General features: G+C 37.3%; 1 protein-coding gene across 7 annotated transcripts; it reads right to left on the reverse strand.

Annotated features, from left to right (window-relative positions):
* Nucleotides 1-36: 36 nt before the first annotated feature.
* On the reverse strand, nt 37-16,225 carry LOC106178838 (uncharacterized). Of its 7 annotated transcripts, none has more exons than XM_087011231.1 (13): nt 16,071-16,225; nt 13,830-13,882; nt 12,758-12,850; nt 11,544-11,600; nt 8,054-8,288; nt 7,211-7,752; nt 6,559-6,704; nt 5,856-6,007; nt 5,238-5,405; nt 3,711-4,852; nt 3,264-3,499; nt 2,736-2,894; nt 37-2,280 (listed from the first exon to the last, which is right to left on the reverse strand). In XM_087011231.1, the coding sequence occupies exons 3-13, from the start codon at nt 12,810-12,812 to the stop codon at nt 1,474-1,476; spliced, it is 3,699 nt and encodes a 1,232-aa protein (XP_086867357.1). In that variant the 5' UTR covers nt 12,813-12,850; nt 13,830-13,882; nt 16,071-16,225; the 3' UTR covers nt 37-1,473. The 7 variants fall into 7 exon arrangements, with proteins under 7 accessions (XP_086867357.1, XP_086867355.1, XP_086867356.1 ...); XM_087011229.1 differs by having other exon boundaries at nt 13,783-13,882; XM_087011230.1 differs by lacking the exon at nt 16,071-16,225 and adding an exon at nt 14,214-14,414 and having other exon boundaries at nt 13,783-13,882.
* Between the last annotated feature and the right edge of the window lie 55 nt (nt 16,226-16,280).

Genomic DNA, 16,280 nt, shown 5'->3' on the forward strand with positions numbered 1-16,280 from the left:
GAATAATTGTTATTGTACCCGAACAAAATGCAAAGATGGGAAGTTTCACATGTAATTTATTTCAGAAAGCTAGGTGTTGGAGGTTTAACAAAAACTGAGCAAGTTCTTTGTAGGTTCTTTAGTCAATAGCAATGTAAAATATTATATCAACACTACTGTTCATTTGCATTTTAAGACAATATTAATGACAAAGCACCTCTAACAACATGAATTACTTGCTGTTTATTACACTATATATGTCCAGGTACACTAAAAAACATAATCAAAGACATGGAAAAATCCTGAAAATTGCAGCAATTTTTATTCTTAGTCTATTTTAAAAAACCTTTTTAAGCTCTAAATTTCTACCCCCCCCCCTCCCCGTCTCTTTCACAATGGACATTGAGTAAATTTTACTAGTGATGGTAAAATTTAGAAATGTACAACATGAAAATTGATTCAGTTATTTGTTTAACGTCTCCCTCAGTGATTAAAGGAAAATTGCAGAAATTTTGTGGTTTAATTTTTCACATAAAGGTCCATTGTGCACTGCACTTCACAGACGGAACATCTTGGGACTTAAACAAATTGCTGACCTGATGATTACAATCTAAAACATGTTTTTAATGAGTCTTTTTTTTTATCTACTTACTATGGATGATCCTTGACCATGTAAGACTGATCAGGTGAGCCATGGATGTTAGGGTGGCATCAAAGAAATGATTTACTTTTTTTTATCGCTATTACACAAAACAATGAAAAAGCTATTCAACAGTGTACAAAACATACCTAAAACAAAATACAGTGACAACAAAATACAGTAACAACAAAAACCAAATGGTCCCAATAACCAAACATGCACGGATTCAAAGTGCAAAACAAAAAAACAAAAACGTGACTAGGTGAACTACTGTTCTGAAGATAAAAATCATAAATCTCGACACGAGATAAATCATCTTCCCTCATGTTAAATTAAAGTCCAGGAGACAATTGGCTGCTGCGCAGAAAACAGTGCAATGAATTCTTTAAAATATATAAAAACAAACCATTCTTTGGTAAGAGGAAACCCTATGTTGATAATGATAACAACTTTTAAGTGAAAGTGAAATGCTATTCACTGTCCAAAAGCCACTAGCAGCAATTTTTTTCAAATTATGCTTTCCATTATGTGAACAAATTAAAGTTAACACTATTAAACAAAAATTTTGCTAAATATTAGCAGTAAAAATCACAACATGGGAAGATATTTCTGGACACATCTTCAGTTAATTTTCTCTTCCCGTATACATCCCAAATTAACTGATGGAGATCTTGTAGAAATAAAAAAAAATCAAATAATAAATAAATAAAAATCACTAAAACATGGTACAGGGAGAACAGTTAATCACCAATGCCATCATGAGTCTCCAAGAATTTCCAATCCTTAGGTACTTATAAATATCACCGAATACATCAATTACGCATGGTCTCTAAAACATGATGCAGGAAGACAAGCTAATCATCCACTCCCTCAGTTGTCCTTTGAGTATCCAAAGATTTCGGTCTCCATACTTTTGCCGTAGATCGTGGAAGAGGAGGATTGCCTAAAATGATATCGGCACACTTCTCTGCTGTCATGATGGTCGGCGCATTCAGATTTCCACTGACCACGCTCGGCATGATGGAGGCATCCACCACGCGAAGATTCTTGATGCCAAACACCTGCGCCTTGTTGTTCACCACTGCCATTTTGTCATCCTCGGCACCCATTTTGCAGGTGCATGATGGGTGATAGGCACTGTCACCATAATTCTTAATGTAGGTATCAATTTGCTCATCCGTGGTAACTTGGGAACCAGGCAACAACTCAGGCCCTCTAAACTCGTCAAAGGCTTTCTGCGCAAATATCTCTCTGGTCAGACGAACTGCAGCCCTGAAATCCACCCAGTCTTCCTCAGTGGACATGTAATTGGGGTCAAGAATGGGGTGATCATAGGGGTTGGCCGATTTCAGCTTCAAATACCCGCGACTCGGAGACCTCATGGTACCCATGTGACACTGAAAAGCATGGCGGTCGCCCATCTTGCGCCCGTGGTCGTTGACGGTAGATGGGAGGAAGTGGAACTGTATATTGGGATGCTCAAGGCCTGGTCTCGTCCGTATGAAACCCCCAGTCTCCAGGTGGGCTGAGGCTCCCCAGCCTTTCTGGGTCAAGAACCACTGGAGACCTATACGGATCATATTGTGTGGGAACTTCCACTGGGCACTGTACAGGGTGATGGGCTGGGTGCACTCCTGCTGAAAGTATACCTCCAGGTGGTCCTGAAATGGAAAAATAATTATATTTATTAACAGGTGTTCCATAGCATGCAATTGACCCCAGCCCAACATCCATATATATGACCAAGTTACATCTAAAAGGTTGTTAACTGAAATTCTGAAAATATTTTTATTTTCCATCTTGAATGATCTTAAAAATTAACCTTGCCATTTAGAATGTATCTTAAAATGGATTAATATTCATCATTTAAAGACAAAAATACATACCTTATTGGTCTCCTGAAATGTGTGAAAAGTTGCCAAACCAACTGTCTAGTGGTTTTAAGTGCCAATTTCTTCTACTGTTTAATACTTTTAACACAAGTTTGATTCCGCATGCATTATAAACAGTACTATACACAGGTATATTACTATAGGTTTAATACTTACCTGTAAGTTCTGCCCCACCCCAGGCAGATGCTGTACCACAGGTATATAACTATAGGTTTAATACTTACCTGTAAGTTCTGTCCCACTCCAGGCAGGTGCTGTACCACAGGTATGTCCAACTTTTTCAGGTCGTCAGCGTCACCCACACCAGACAACATCAGTAGCTGAGGAGAGTTGATAGCTCCACCAGACAGAATGACTTCCTTCTCTGCTCTTACATGCTTCAACTAGGAGGACATTAATATTCATTTGTAATAATAATAAGAAGAAGAAGAAAAAGAAGAATGTGTGTATCACATCTTTCAGTCCCACAAAACAGTGGTATAAAGAGCAACAAGATGTCTTCCACATGAGGCAAGCCTGACCATACCGTTGAAGATCTTGGGGTTAACTGACATCAACAACAGTTAAAAATAGTAAAAATAATAATGTTAAAATGAAAATGTAAGATTCCACACTTAATCTTAACTATTTAAATCAAAATTGGTAAGAACTGATGTGAGAAATAAAATTTCTTAAATATCTGAAAATGTTTTTTTTAATTCTGCAAAAAAAAAAAAAAAAAAAAAACCATAAAACCATGAAATCCTTCTCACCTCTGCCCCTCTCTTCTGCTTGTATTCCACACCAACAGCTCTGTTCCCTTGAAACAGCACGCGGTGAGTCATGGCCAGTGACTGGACGGACAGATTACTGCGGTCTAGGGCTGGACGTAGGTAGCCCTGGGAGGCACTCCAGCGTTTGCCATTATGTATGGTCATGTCCATGGGGCCAAAGCCTTCCTGCTGGTAGCCATTCATATCTGGAGTGTAGGGGTAGCCTGCTTGTAGAGCTGGAATATAATAATAATAATAATAATAATAATATTCAGATTAATATAAGATGGAAAAGAGGAGGGAAAACAAAGATAATGATAAGAATTTTATCTCAGATAAAGAAGACAGCAATGATGATGGACATGACAATGAAAAAGCTTCAAATCACTACTGATGCCTCAATAACGGCGCTGTGTTGGTGATCAAGTACGTTAATTATATAATTACCAGCATCCACAAAAGCCTTGAACAAAGGGTTGTTAGTCTTCCCGTGTGACACATGCAGAGGTCCGTCACCTCCTCTGTACTCATCAGCCCCGCAATCATCATGCGTCTGCGCCTTACGAAAATAAGGCAAACAGTCAGCATAGGACCAACCAGCGGCACCCTCTTTCTCCCACCTGTCGTAATCATATGCATGTCCACGAATGTAGACCATGGCGTTGAGGGCAGAGGAGCCTCCCCAAACACGACCACGAGGCCAGTACATGACGCGGTCGTTCATGTGCTTTTGAGGAACGGTATGGTAGTACCAGTTATATTTGTCATCACACAGGTTGTACATCAAGGCTGCAGGCATGTGGATTTTCCAGTTCCACCACTTATCCTCCGGCCCTGCCTCCAGGACCAGGACTCTGTTGTTTGGGTCCGCTGACAGCCGATTGGCCAACACACACCCTGCGGATCCTGCGCCAACAATTACGTAGTCGTAGGTGTCAGCACCTGAGGAGACAGAGGTAGAGTACTGGCGTTGTGATGAAGAGACAGGATTCCCTGATGAAGTCAAAAACCCTCGCTTCTGCTGATTTGTTATGCCTACTTTGCCAGAGCCTTTGACAGAAGAGGAATCTTTAACCTCTGATTGGTCCAGCTCTGCTTCATGCTGCTCCAGGATTTGGCGATGATCCTCCGGCAACAACAGCCCCAAGACCTCCCTGATACTAGGAACCACATGATCAGCATGTGACTCGAGATCTTCCGCACTACTCACTCCTGTCAACACCCCCACTGTTTTGGCCACATTCGCCATCTTGCCCATGCCAATATCAGACATGGTGTCCCCAACCACAAAAGTCTCTGATGGATCAACATCAAGGCACTCGCAAATCTTCCTAACAGCATCGGGGGATGGTTTGAAGAGACCGTCGCGGTCGTCACCGCACACCATGGTGTCCACGTAAGGCATGATGCCAAGTTCTTTGAAGATATTCAGCGTGACATCTCTAGGATTGGAGGTACAAATGGCTATTTTGACGCCATATTCTTTCAGGGTCTTAAACATGGCTACAAGGTTCCCCACGGGTTTTGCACTCTCATAGTGGCTGGAGTCGCTGCATTCATTGTAGCTCTGCTCTATCACTTGCTTGGCCCTGGTACCATCAAGATTAAATTTTAGATTAGGTGGTAATTTATAAATTGCTTGCTTAACATCTGATTATTCTAAAATGATAGCTACAACAAAATATATAATGTAAAATAATATTGCATATCTCAACTTTCTATCCTACATCAAAAACAGTCTCTCAAAATGACAAAAAAACCATTTCCATTTTAAAATACTTGACAGTAAAATAAAATCAGATTTGTCCCATAACTGAATTAAATTCAATTTTAATAATTTATACAGACAAACCTATATATGTAGTGATTATTTCACTCCCTGCATTTGTAGACTTATACATCAACAAAAGTTTGACATCTTCTTCAGCCTCTCCAGTAATTAGATAAAAAAATTTGAAAAATTTACACACACACCTGTATCTGTACATGCCCTGATCACAGAGAATATCTTCTAATCGATGGCACATCTCTGAGTGGGTGGCCTCCGCCCATAGTCCAGGACCAAACTTGCCGCTCTCTGTGGAAAACCCCAACATGGAGTACACCTTGTCTCCAAGGTTCAGGCCACTGTTGACCTCCAGTCTGGGTAAAAATACAATTAAGACATCATTATTTTAAGGTTCAGATCACTGTTGACCTCCAGTCTGGGTAAAATACAATGAGGACATCATTATTTTAAGGTTCAGGCCACTGTTGACCTCCAGTCTGGGTAAAAATACAATTAAGACATCATTATTTTAAGGTTCAGTCTGGGTAAAATACAATGAGGACAGCATTATGTTAAGGTTCAGGTCGCTGTTGACCCCCAGTATTGGTAAAATACAATGAGGACATCATTATTTCAAGGTTCAGGTCACTGTTGACCTCCATTCTGGGTAAAATACAATGAATGAATACATTATTTTAAGGTTCGGGTCATTATTTGAAGGATCAGGCCATTGTTGAAGGGAATTCTTAATAGATCTAAATTCAGAAAAAAAAAAAAAATCTGAGTTAAGATTTATATTGTACCATAGCTAAGTCCATACTAACCTCTGTTTCAGTTTCTTGATCCACTCTGGCCAGTAACTATTGAAGTACACCAAGGAGCCATCTTTATCAAAGATGACCAGTGTGGCCTTCTTACCAGGTCTGATAGCCACTGACCGCCTGGGCTTGACCGCTCCTCTCTGGTCAGCTCCAGTCTGTGGACAGAATAAGGGCAACTTATAATATAAATAAATTTTAGGCACGCATACTAGTATCTCAAGAAATTATCATTTCTCAAATAGACTGGACAATCTTATGCTGTGTTGGAAATGTACAACTCGTATTTTGATCTAAAAGTTTAAACCATTTCTTGGCCAAGTTCCTTAAATTTGTGAAACTGGCCCCACAACAAATGAAGTAAACAACTACTTACAAGGAACTGTTGGTCTAAAACAGCACCAATTCGAATCCATTTCTTGTTCAAAGTCATATCCATCTATTGCACTACTGCCAATTTACCTTCAGTTGGTGATTTACCTTGGCTCAAAGTCGTCTCAATTTTTTTTTTTTTTTTTTTTTTTTTTTGTCAATGGTTATTTTGTGTAAAAAGTAAGGGTCAAGGGAAGTTACTTTAATGAATACATTACACATATCAGAGTGAAGAAGTGAGACCAGACACACTGCATGTATCTTTCAAAGTTTGTAGCAGAACTGGTGGTCACTATGTGTATATAATAATAATAACGATAACAAATATAGCACCTACCTGAGGTGGATAGCGCACCTGTCCATCTTCAGCCACCAGGGAGTAGTTTTTGTGGACCTCAGCTGGTAAAATGAGGGGGACAATGTCCATCAGGCGGTCCACCACCACATCAGCGTGGGGCTCCAGCTCCTCCCTGGGGGTCACACCTGGGCAGGGAGAGATAGGGGAGACATATGGGGCATTGCTAACTGCCTGATTGTTTAAACAGGGTTTATAGAAGTCTACCAAATTTCTAAAAATTGGTCAAGTTTTTAGAACTAAACTTGGTGCATTTTTTTTTTAAAGATTCATTCATAGAAAAATTAAGTATTGTCTGAATAGTTAGCCTTATTTTTCATGTCATAATATAATTATATATCACCAACAGTATCACAAAGAGTTACTTATTTTGGTTCATAGTAGATTTAAATTTTCCTCCTAATGTTTTACAGAGAAATGTACCAGCCCCTGCTTTATCTGTGCTGTGATCCTAAAACTAAATTTCTTACAGACTGCAGAAGCCATCTTATAATTAGAAGTAGCAATAAAAATTTTGTCAGTAATCCCTCTTTTCTAAATATTTTCAAAAATGTCTTTAGACAGAGTAAACTTTTTCAGTCATTGACAAAATATCTACAGACAAAAGCTTTGATCTCATCTTTATCAGGTTTACCTGTGCTGACCCCTATACTTCCGCCCAGGTTAGCCAGACGTCCCATGCCAACATCAGCAAGAGAATCTCCAACCATGATCGCCTCTGAGGGGTCCACATTCAACTCACTGCAGATCATATTTGCATTATACTGAGCTGGTTTGGGGATATTATCTATATCATCCCCGCAAACCAGTCTGTCTATCTGCGATAAGAGTCCCAAACTTTCCAATGACTGAAGCGTTCCGTACCTCGAGTCTGATGTGCATATTGCGATCTTCATATCGTGCTCTTTGAGCACCCTAAAGAGGGTATGCAAGTCATCGAGAGGTCGTAATGACTCTTTACTCGTGTGGTCAGCCTCAACGTAGCTGTCCTTGACAATCTGGACTGCCCTCTCCTTGTCTATCCCTTCAGACACCAGTAAATTCTGAAGCCTTTGTTTTACCATGGCTGACGTACCCTCCGCCAGCACTCCTGGCTCTACGATGTTCTTCTGGTTGCAGTAGCCAAACACTTCATACACTTTGTCTGCTATTTTCAGGCCAGAGCCTTCTTCAATTCTGAAGTTTAATTAGATGCTAAGTGTACTTTTTGCAATGTTTTAACATAATTCAATCTTGGGAGGTAATTTTGACCTAAAGACAAAAGGCAAATCTCACCTCTTTAAAAAAGGAAGTTGTGTTATTTAAAGTTTGCAAATGTACTTTCAAACTTTCAAAACTGCTTACATGAATCAAATTTTCTTGCTCTCTGAAACTCAGGGTGTTACTGGAAATTGCAGAGGCATGCCGACCACAAAGCTTTCCATTACAGCAACCTCTGAAAATCACCGTGATGCTCTCAGTGCATCTTAAAACTTACTTTTTAGCCACAATTCTTGCCCACGGCCCCCACATTGCATGAAAACATATCATCGTTCCATCCTTGTCGAATATCACCAAGGATGCCTTCCTCTTCCTAAACGCCTTCAGTGGTTTCTCTGTTTGCACCTGGTAGTGAGCTTGCTCAATGTCGTGATGTTTGACAGATGTCGAAGCTGACGCGACTTTAAAGAGGCGATTGTGTGTCGGCTGGCCACGTGCGAATAACGTGTGTACTGAAAAAATAATGATATAATTATAATAAATATAAGTTCAAGGGCTGAAATTCTTTTCAAGTTACACTCTTTGTTTTCAATTTATGACTATTTAGTTTTATATTCTCATTTATTATTTTAATTTTGTAGCATATGGTGGCTATCAAGGACCACATTGATTTGTTGCCTTGTAGTCCAAATTGGGAGTTTTTACTAAAATTTTTAACTTGTATTGATCTCACAAAAAGATTATGAATTATGAATGGTTACCAAATTACCAAGATCAAACTCAAACTAATACATGTCATTAACAAAACAACAAAAAAACAACATTCAATTGTTACTCTCTATACAAATATATAACTGTCATTTATGGGTACATAATTGAACAGTCAGTGAAATTAAGCATGAACACATATATATACTATATTAGCCACAAATAACCAAGTCTCCATAATCAAATGTTAGTAATGTACCAAACTACTTATAGTATACTTTTTCACGAGAAGGAGCAAGGACCATCAAGCCAGGTACAAAAATTCCAAAATAATCAAACACTGGACTGTATCAAATCGCATAAAAATAAAATTCATTTCAGTTCAACGAGTGGATACTGTTAACCAAATCAGATATGTAAACTAGTATAGATCAATGATCAATAATTTAAAGTATTTCACACATTGTGAGCCAGAATTGTGTTTCATACTTTGGGGCCCATTTCACAAAATAATCTAGTTTAGAAGTGAAATATAAAAGGCTTTCAAGACTTAGCCTTGTAAGTACTAGTACTGAGTTGTTTCTCAAAGAATAAATAAAAAAAATAATAATACAGTTTGCCTCTTTCAACTACTAATAACTAAAGCCACTTCAACTACCTGTGAATGCCCTGAAAGGTAATTACACTCAAAGGTGACAGAAGTCCATTTTGCTATGTCACAGTCAAACACATGGATCGCTAGTCATTAATACTTTAAAAGCTCCAAGTAGACCAATATCAGAAAGCTGACTATGCTTAGATGGCTATCTGAATTTAGCTGTCTAAGACTTTGTAAATAATTTGTTCAGCTGCTGACTACCATTTCTGCTTTAGGACAAAAGATTCTCAGACCCTGGAGTACTAAAAGTCCAATTGGCTGAAAATCAGTTTGGAATTGTTCGGTGTACTTTTACCTATGCCCAGGAGGTTAATTTATGCTTTCACCACAATTTGTTAATTTGTCCGTTTGTCACCAACCTTAGTTATTCAAGAATTTAAGGATTAATTTTGATAAAATTTTCAGGATAGATCACCAATGGAAAGTGATGAAATTTTGGTGTTGATCTATGACACAAATCGCCATCTCAATGCAATAATTTTTTAAAAGAATTCTTCGCCATCCTCACCACTGCATGCCTTGGCCAAAGACAGCTCTCTGGGCTAAGATTAAATTGCTGTGCTCCTGCAGGGACAGCATGTGTGAGAGGTGGGGAGTTATGTCGCATTGCTTTCAAGTGGGTCAGCCATATTTCATCTGTAGATCACTTAGTCTACGGATCAACTTGGGCCACATTCAGAACAGTGGACTAACTAGTCCATGGCTAAAATATGATGACTCACTAAAAGGCTTGCCGTCTAATCCGTTAAAAGACATTGAATAGATTCCCCATGGGGAAGAATTCAAGTGGGTCGGCCATATTTGACCCTGGCTGTAGTTAGTCCACTGTTCCGAATGCGGTCTTGTTCAGAATACACGTAAGTGTTTATACACTAGTTATTATAGTAAGTAATGAAGTGTGTTAACCTTACGCCTAATAATACACCAACCAGTGCTAGCCCTGAATCTCACTACAACAAGTGTTATTGACATATTAATAAAACCTAGACCAGTTCTGGGAGCAGAAATTGTGTTTCTTGTTGACTTGAGTTGAACTAACTCTGATTTGATCCAAATCAGAAATCAGCCTGATTACAATATATTAGCCCAAACAGAGGCCACTGTGCACAAACAGTGTTTGGTAGATTATAACAGCAGAGTACTGGAGAACCAAAGGATTAGAATGGCTACAATGGTGCACTTATCGTAATCAGACCACCACCTGAGAGGGACTCAAGTACAGACAGTTCAACTCTGCTGGAAACATGTCTAATAATTTCTAGGATAAGAGGAGAGGAGAGAATAAAAGGAGGGATGTTCTATCCAAACTAACACCTCTACTGTACTGTACTATTTGCCTCCATTTTGGGGCATTTAGACAGAATCTAACAATTTTTATTTCTTTTCTTAATATCAAAAAAGAGGGAATCCTCTTAAAGGGATCAATTCCCCATTCCTGCTAGACCTGTGTAACTAATATACCATTTTGCAACCCCAACCTTTGAAAGTGATTTGAATTTTTAATACTAAATAAATTATATGAAAACATAACACACAGAAAAACAGAAAAATAGAAATGTAAAATCATATGACAATTTTTCCAAAAGGGTAACTCACAAAAAATGTTAGACAATGTACATATTTCATTTGGCAAAGTTTTTCTAGCCATCACCTACATACATACTAGTACATGCATGCTTCAAGAATCATGTACACATTATCATATGTATCTTTAAAATTTTCAGTGAAGCCTCAAAACATTTTTTTTCCAAATATCATGGCATTGCAACATTTCAAAAATTAAAGCCATGTATTCTTTAAAGCTATTATTGGTAAAATAAAGAAATAAATAAAGAAATTCAAGCCATGCTTCATGTTTTAAAAGAAAGGTATATGTGAAGCAAAACTGAGATGGATAAAAAATCAACAGCAACACAATAAACAATTTCTTTAAATTGATATCTCACTCTCATCATACATGCTTACATGCATGCCAAATTATGGAACAAAAATATAACACAATTAACATTTAATATGTCAGTGTAACCTAACACCATGATCAAGTGCAGGCCTACCCAACTACCAGACTCGGCACCAAATGATCCTGAATTTGCGGTTAGATCGGACCACACTATCCGTTTTCAAGGTTTCTATCAGAACGCTCTTTGAAGTATCAGATGTAACGCCACTCATGCCTAGAATGAGATGTGATAGTGATGATTCTCAGCGGGGTTGGAAAGTAGTGCATCTCATCTCAAAATTTGTTCCGGGGTATGATACAGTGAAATGCGTACTGATGCACTCCTTGAAAACGGGTAGTGTGGTCCAATCTACCCGTGAATTCCGGCTCATTTGGTGCTGAGTCTGGTAGTTGAGTAGGCCTGAAGTGGAGCAGTCACACTTTAACTACTGAACAATTTACCCCTTGCATCTGGTGAGAAACTACTCTGTACTTCCAATAAATATATTTGGTAACCATCTATAAGAGAAGAATACAATAAAAATAAACTTTTCCTGAAAGAAAATTGATAATTAAAAAAAAAAAAGGATTTACTTTGTCCATAACTGCTTTAATGTCAGCTATGTGTGCTGAATTATTTGAAATCTGGAAGTTATAAATATGAGGACTCTGTCTAAACATTCAAAATTCTTTGGTTGCCTGTTTTCTGATAAATCATCCAGTATCTATCAGAATTCTTTACAATTTTAGCACAACCTTTCAGCTAACAAAACAATTCAATTCCTTATACCTCACTCAAAACTCACATGAAAAAATAAATAAATAAAAAAATTCTGGGTTGTAAAAAAAAGTCTGAAAAAATGGCTGAGTGGCCTTACAACCAATATTCTGGGGTAGCTTGAGGTTGGAAAACTGCCAAAAGAAATTGATTTCTGGCTCAAATAGGACAAAAATATCACACACATCCAACAGGTGGTTGGGCCTAGAATTTTTTCTCTAACCATGCATAATTAAATATTTTCAATTCATTTTATATTTTTCTTTTTTTTTTTTTTACACAAAATTATACAAGCGCGTACCACATCAAGTTTGGGTTGAACACCAATTTCAACTAACTCCCCCAGTAGAAAAAAACTAATAATAGCTGGTAAGAAATGCTTTGCAACAGTGAGAGTGGCATCAAATTGACTACTAGTAAGTGCATTAAAAAAGCTGCTGAATCCTGTCACACAAAATGTCTTAAGATTTTGCACCTGGCATTGACTGCTAAAATCTGTTAGCCACCTATATAATGGTCACTTCGCAACACTACTTTAAAAGAGCTTTCCAAAACACTGACCCACAAAATACAGCTGAGATGCCTAAATAGACCACTTTAACTATTATTAGATATTAATGTCGCTTATATCAAAATTTACTCAAAAGAAGACATCAACTTTTTAGATTCTTTCAAAACAAGCCACTTCAGGGGCAGATGCAGGCCATCTTCAAAAATGGAGGATGGGTCAACAAATATTTGGAAGACTGTCAGAAAATATCTATGGATTCTCTCCTGAACTTAGCGTGTTTAAATTCCTAAAAGTGCTAAAGCTGGACTTCATAGTACTTCAGCCATTGGGTGAGGCAGGCTCCAGATGACAGGTAGTCAGTTTAGTATTCCTCAAGCTAATACTTACTCTTCCACGATGCTCCCCTCCAACGGCGTGACATACATCTTAAACTGGCAGCCATGATGCTCCTCGGTTTGCTTCACAGATATATACTTAATGCTGGAACACAAGATTAAAAGTACTAGTTAAGTTTTTTTTAAATTATGTATTATAATGTTCAATTATACAAGGTTTATGATAAGCAGTCTACATATTTACAGTAGCAATATAAAGCAAATATGCATTTTTGGCAATGAAAATAAATATTAGGGACTACTCTTAGATGTGTTTGGGCATCTTTTTCAAAAATTTCACTCGAGTCCAATTAGTACAAGTATCATGGTTTTCAACATTCTAAATTACATTAAAATTCGTCATATATTTTGGGTTTACATAGAAAAAAATATAAAACTTGAGTCTATTGCTCTAAATAATGGAGATAATTAGTTTAAGGGTTCATTCAGAACAAGTTGATCCATGGAATAACTGATCTGAGGATCAAATATGGAAGACTTGGAAGCTTGCTCTCTCCTTATAAACAAAAAATAGATTCTCCACAAAGGCCACATTCAGAACAGGGGACTAACTAGTTGGAGGGTCAAATATGGCGACCCACTACAAAGATTGCCGTCTAATCCACTAATAGACAATGAACAGATATCCTGTCAGTGTGGGCAAGTATTCAAGTGGGTCAGCCATATTTGACCCTAGGACTAGTTAGTCCCCTATTCTGAATGGGGCCACAATAAGCTTTCAAGTGGGTAGGCCATATTTGATCTGTTACTCTGCGGATCAACTTTGGTTGTGAATGCGGTCTAAGACTTAAACTGCTCCTGCTGTCTCTACTTCTACTGCAAGTATACTAGTCAACTGTATACTGTTACTTACTAACTGTCCCTAAGACTTAAACTGCTCTTGCTGTTTCTACTTCTACTGCAAGTATACTAGTCAACTGCATGCTGTTACTTACTAACTGTCCCTAAGACTTAAACTGCTCATGCTGTCTCTACTTCTACTGCAAATATACTAGTCAACTGTATGCGGTTACTTACTAACGTAGTTGTCAGCAACTTGAGATCTTCCTATATTTCACACTCACTTATCAATTCTCCAGACAGTTTACTTGGGCACACTTTCACTTTGTTTTTCCTCCTGCAAACAAAAGAACAAATATCTCCAGACTCTAGAAGGGCTGCTTATTGAAGACACCTACAATATGGAACAAGCTCAAGTACCTTTCCCTTAATAACAAACCACCAAAACAAATAAATAAATAAATAAATAAATAAATAAATAAATAAATAAATAAATAAATAAATAAATAAGAAAAAAATTGATCCTTCACACATTTAAAATCTAATTTTCAATTTCCCCAGATAATGTCAGGTCTACTATTTCTACTTTGAACCAGTTGATCCCAAGCTACTTTGACCACGAGGGCTAGCAGACTAAAAAATTGGCACAAACTGTATGAATCACCCACTCATGAATTTTCCCATGTGTTAGTCACAAATAACTTGCTGTCCAGTACAGTATCTTCCCATAACAGCCGTCTTCTTTATAGGCAACAGTGTACTCTATCATGAACTGACGTAATAATCAGTGTAGTAGTAAATATTTGTTTGCCCTTATTATCCTATTTTCAATGGGACAACTCAAGCTGATCACTCACAATTTGCCTTTCCATTACAATACAAATTTGCAAGTCATGTTTTACACTTTTTTTAGCTTTAAAACCATTGCTTTTATGTGGGTATTATTGTATTTCAAAGGCAACGAAAATACGTAACTTTATGAATAGAACCATGATACACAAAGAAAAAAAATATATATATACATATATAATAATGACAGGAGATGCTTACAAGCTTTCTGTAACATATTATCATCCATAATAAATCTCAAGCAGACTGATTACCTTCAAACTGATAAGATTTTGCAAGTCATATTTCTTTCTTTTTTTAGAAGCCACGCACTGATACCAAAGTATTTTATGGTTTTTCTTAAAAATTGAAATAAAAAATCTATTTCTAAGGAAATAGAAAATAAATTTGTATTGTCAAACATTTCTTGATAAAAATTTGTAGAAAAGGAATATAAGGTAAAAGATAAAAAACATCATTATCTAAAAAAAAAAAAACCTATAAAAAAAGAAAAGAAAAAATAGGTATTACTTTCTTGATCTAGAGATATAATGTATTATTTACCAGACATCACACTCAAGTTGAATACTCTCTGATATAAGGACTCCCTAACATACTGTACAAAATCACCATGTGAGACTCTGTGGGAATTGCTTCACTTTAACAGTCTGTGATAATGTGACTGTCACACGAAACAATCCTCCTTTTGCTGGGAAAAGGTCTCCTCTGGGTAATATTTTAACTACAATAGTAGGACCTAGGTACATGATGTTTCATTGTAAAAGGTCCAATTGAAAAAAAAAAACTTTTGAAACTGCTGGCTACGGGCCTGTATACTGAATAGAGATCATAGGTCTGGTTATCACTAAAATTACCTAGGAATGATTTGTATAATTCATTTATTGTATTGTAATATCATGGATGATTAAGGGATATCGGTCACAGAAGACTGCTCTTCCACGCTACATGGTTTATTGTTAAGGAACTTGTATAAAAATGTCTAATGAAAATCAAGAACCTTCAGCTGACTTGATTTCGTATCAAGTACATCTGAGTTATCCTATCTTTAAGGCAGCCAACTATTTTTAAGTGTTCACTTCATGTTGCAATTCAAAACTGTTCGTTCAATGGAATATGTGATATGTTCATAATTTGTTTTTTAAAAAAGTGAAATGATCTTGTTTTGATTTGTTTTGCTTTGTCATTATGGTAAACAGTTTCTAGTAAGGGCATATTTTAAAAGATTTGTTAACCGATTTGTGATTTTAGAGGACAGAAAAGTGGGTGGTGGAGTAAAATGTGGATGAACACAAAAATTTCCCTGATCAATTTGCTGTTATCCCATTGGGTCTAAGAGCTTGTAAGTATTATGAAAAAATTTAAAGGGGGGGGGGGGGTTATGCAATGCGTTCGTAGATTTAGGCGTTACCAGAACCAACGATGCCTCACTACAGATGCCATCGATAAGCTTTTTTGCATTACTATTTTAGTAACATTTCCAAACACAACGCCGGTGTAGAAACAATTACTATCCCATCATACCCATATGTGCGCCAGAACACTAATGTGTACCATATATCACATTGTTTTATGCGTCCGAATCGAAGCAAATTTTGTTTACGCGTTCTTGTTATACACTTGAAATCTTCTTCAGTTTTGACTCTTAGGGCAACGTTTTGCGCTTCTTAATCACTTACCCTTAGTGCTGCATTTCCCAGACAACGCTTTGCGTTCTAAAGCACTAATAAAATGTTTTCTTTCCGTTAGGAAATTTCCATCAGTGCCGGGGGTACTACATGATAGACATGGCTGTCCGAAAGTAGGTCAAACCAACAGGTGGCGAAAGACTAGTACTTCAAGATAAGCCCTGAAGTGCAGTGCACACCAGTTTTTAGAAAAAAAATTAA

The sequence above is a fragment of the Lingula anatina genome, chromosome 4, assembly GCF_051362555.1.
Source record: "Lingula anatina isolate TDL-2025a chromosome 4, LinAna3.0, whole genome shotgun sequence".
In the NCBI taxonomy this organism is placed as follows: domain Eukaryota; kingdom Metazoa; phylum Brachiopoda; class Lingulata; order Lingulida; family Lingulidae; genus Lingula; species Lingula anatina.

What these genes read in the sequence shown, in the direction of transcription:
- LOC106178838 (XM_087011231.1), bottom strand. Translation starts at nt 12,812, where the DNA reads ATGGCTGCCAGTTTAAGATGTATGTCACGCCGTTGGAGGGGAGCATCG. An exon ending in TTTCTCACCAGATGCAAGGG is followed by an intron (nt 8,289 to 11,543) that starts GTAAATTGTTCA and finishes TTATTTTTTCAG; the next exon opens with TACACACGTTATTCGCACGT. An exon ending in AGGTGCGCTATCCACCTCAG is followed by an intron (nt 6,008 to 6,558) that starts GTAGGTGCTATA and finishes TTCTGTCCACAG; the next exon opens with ACTGGAGCTGACCAGAGAGG.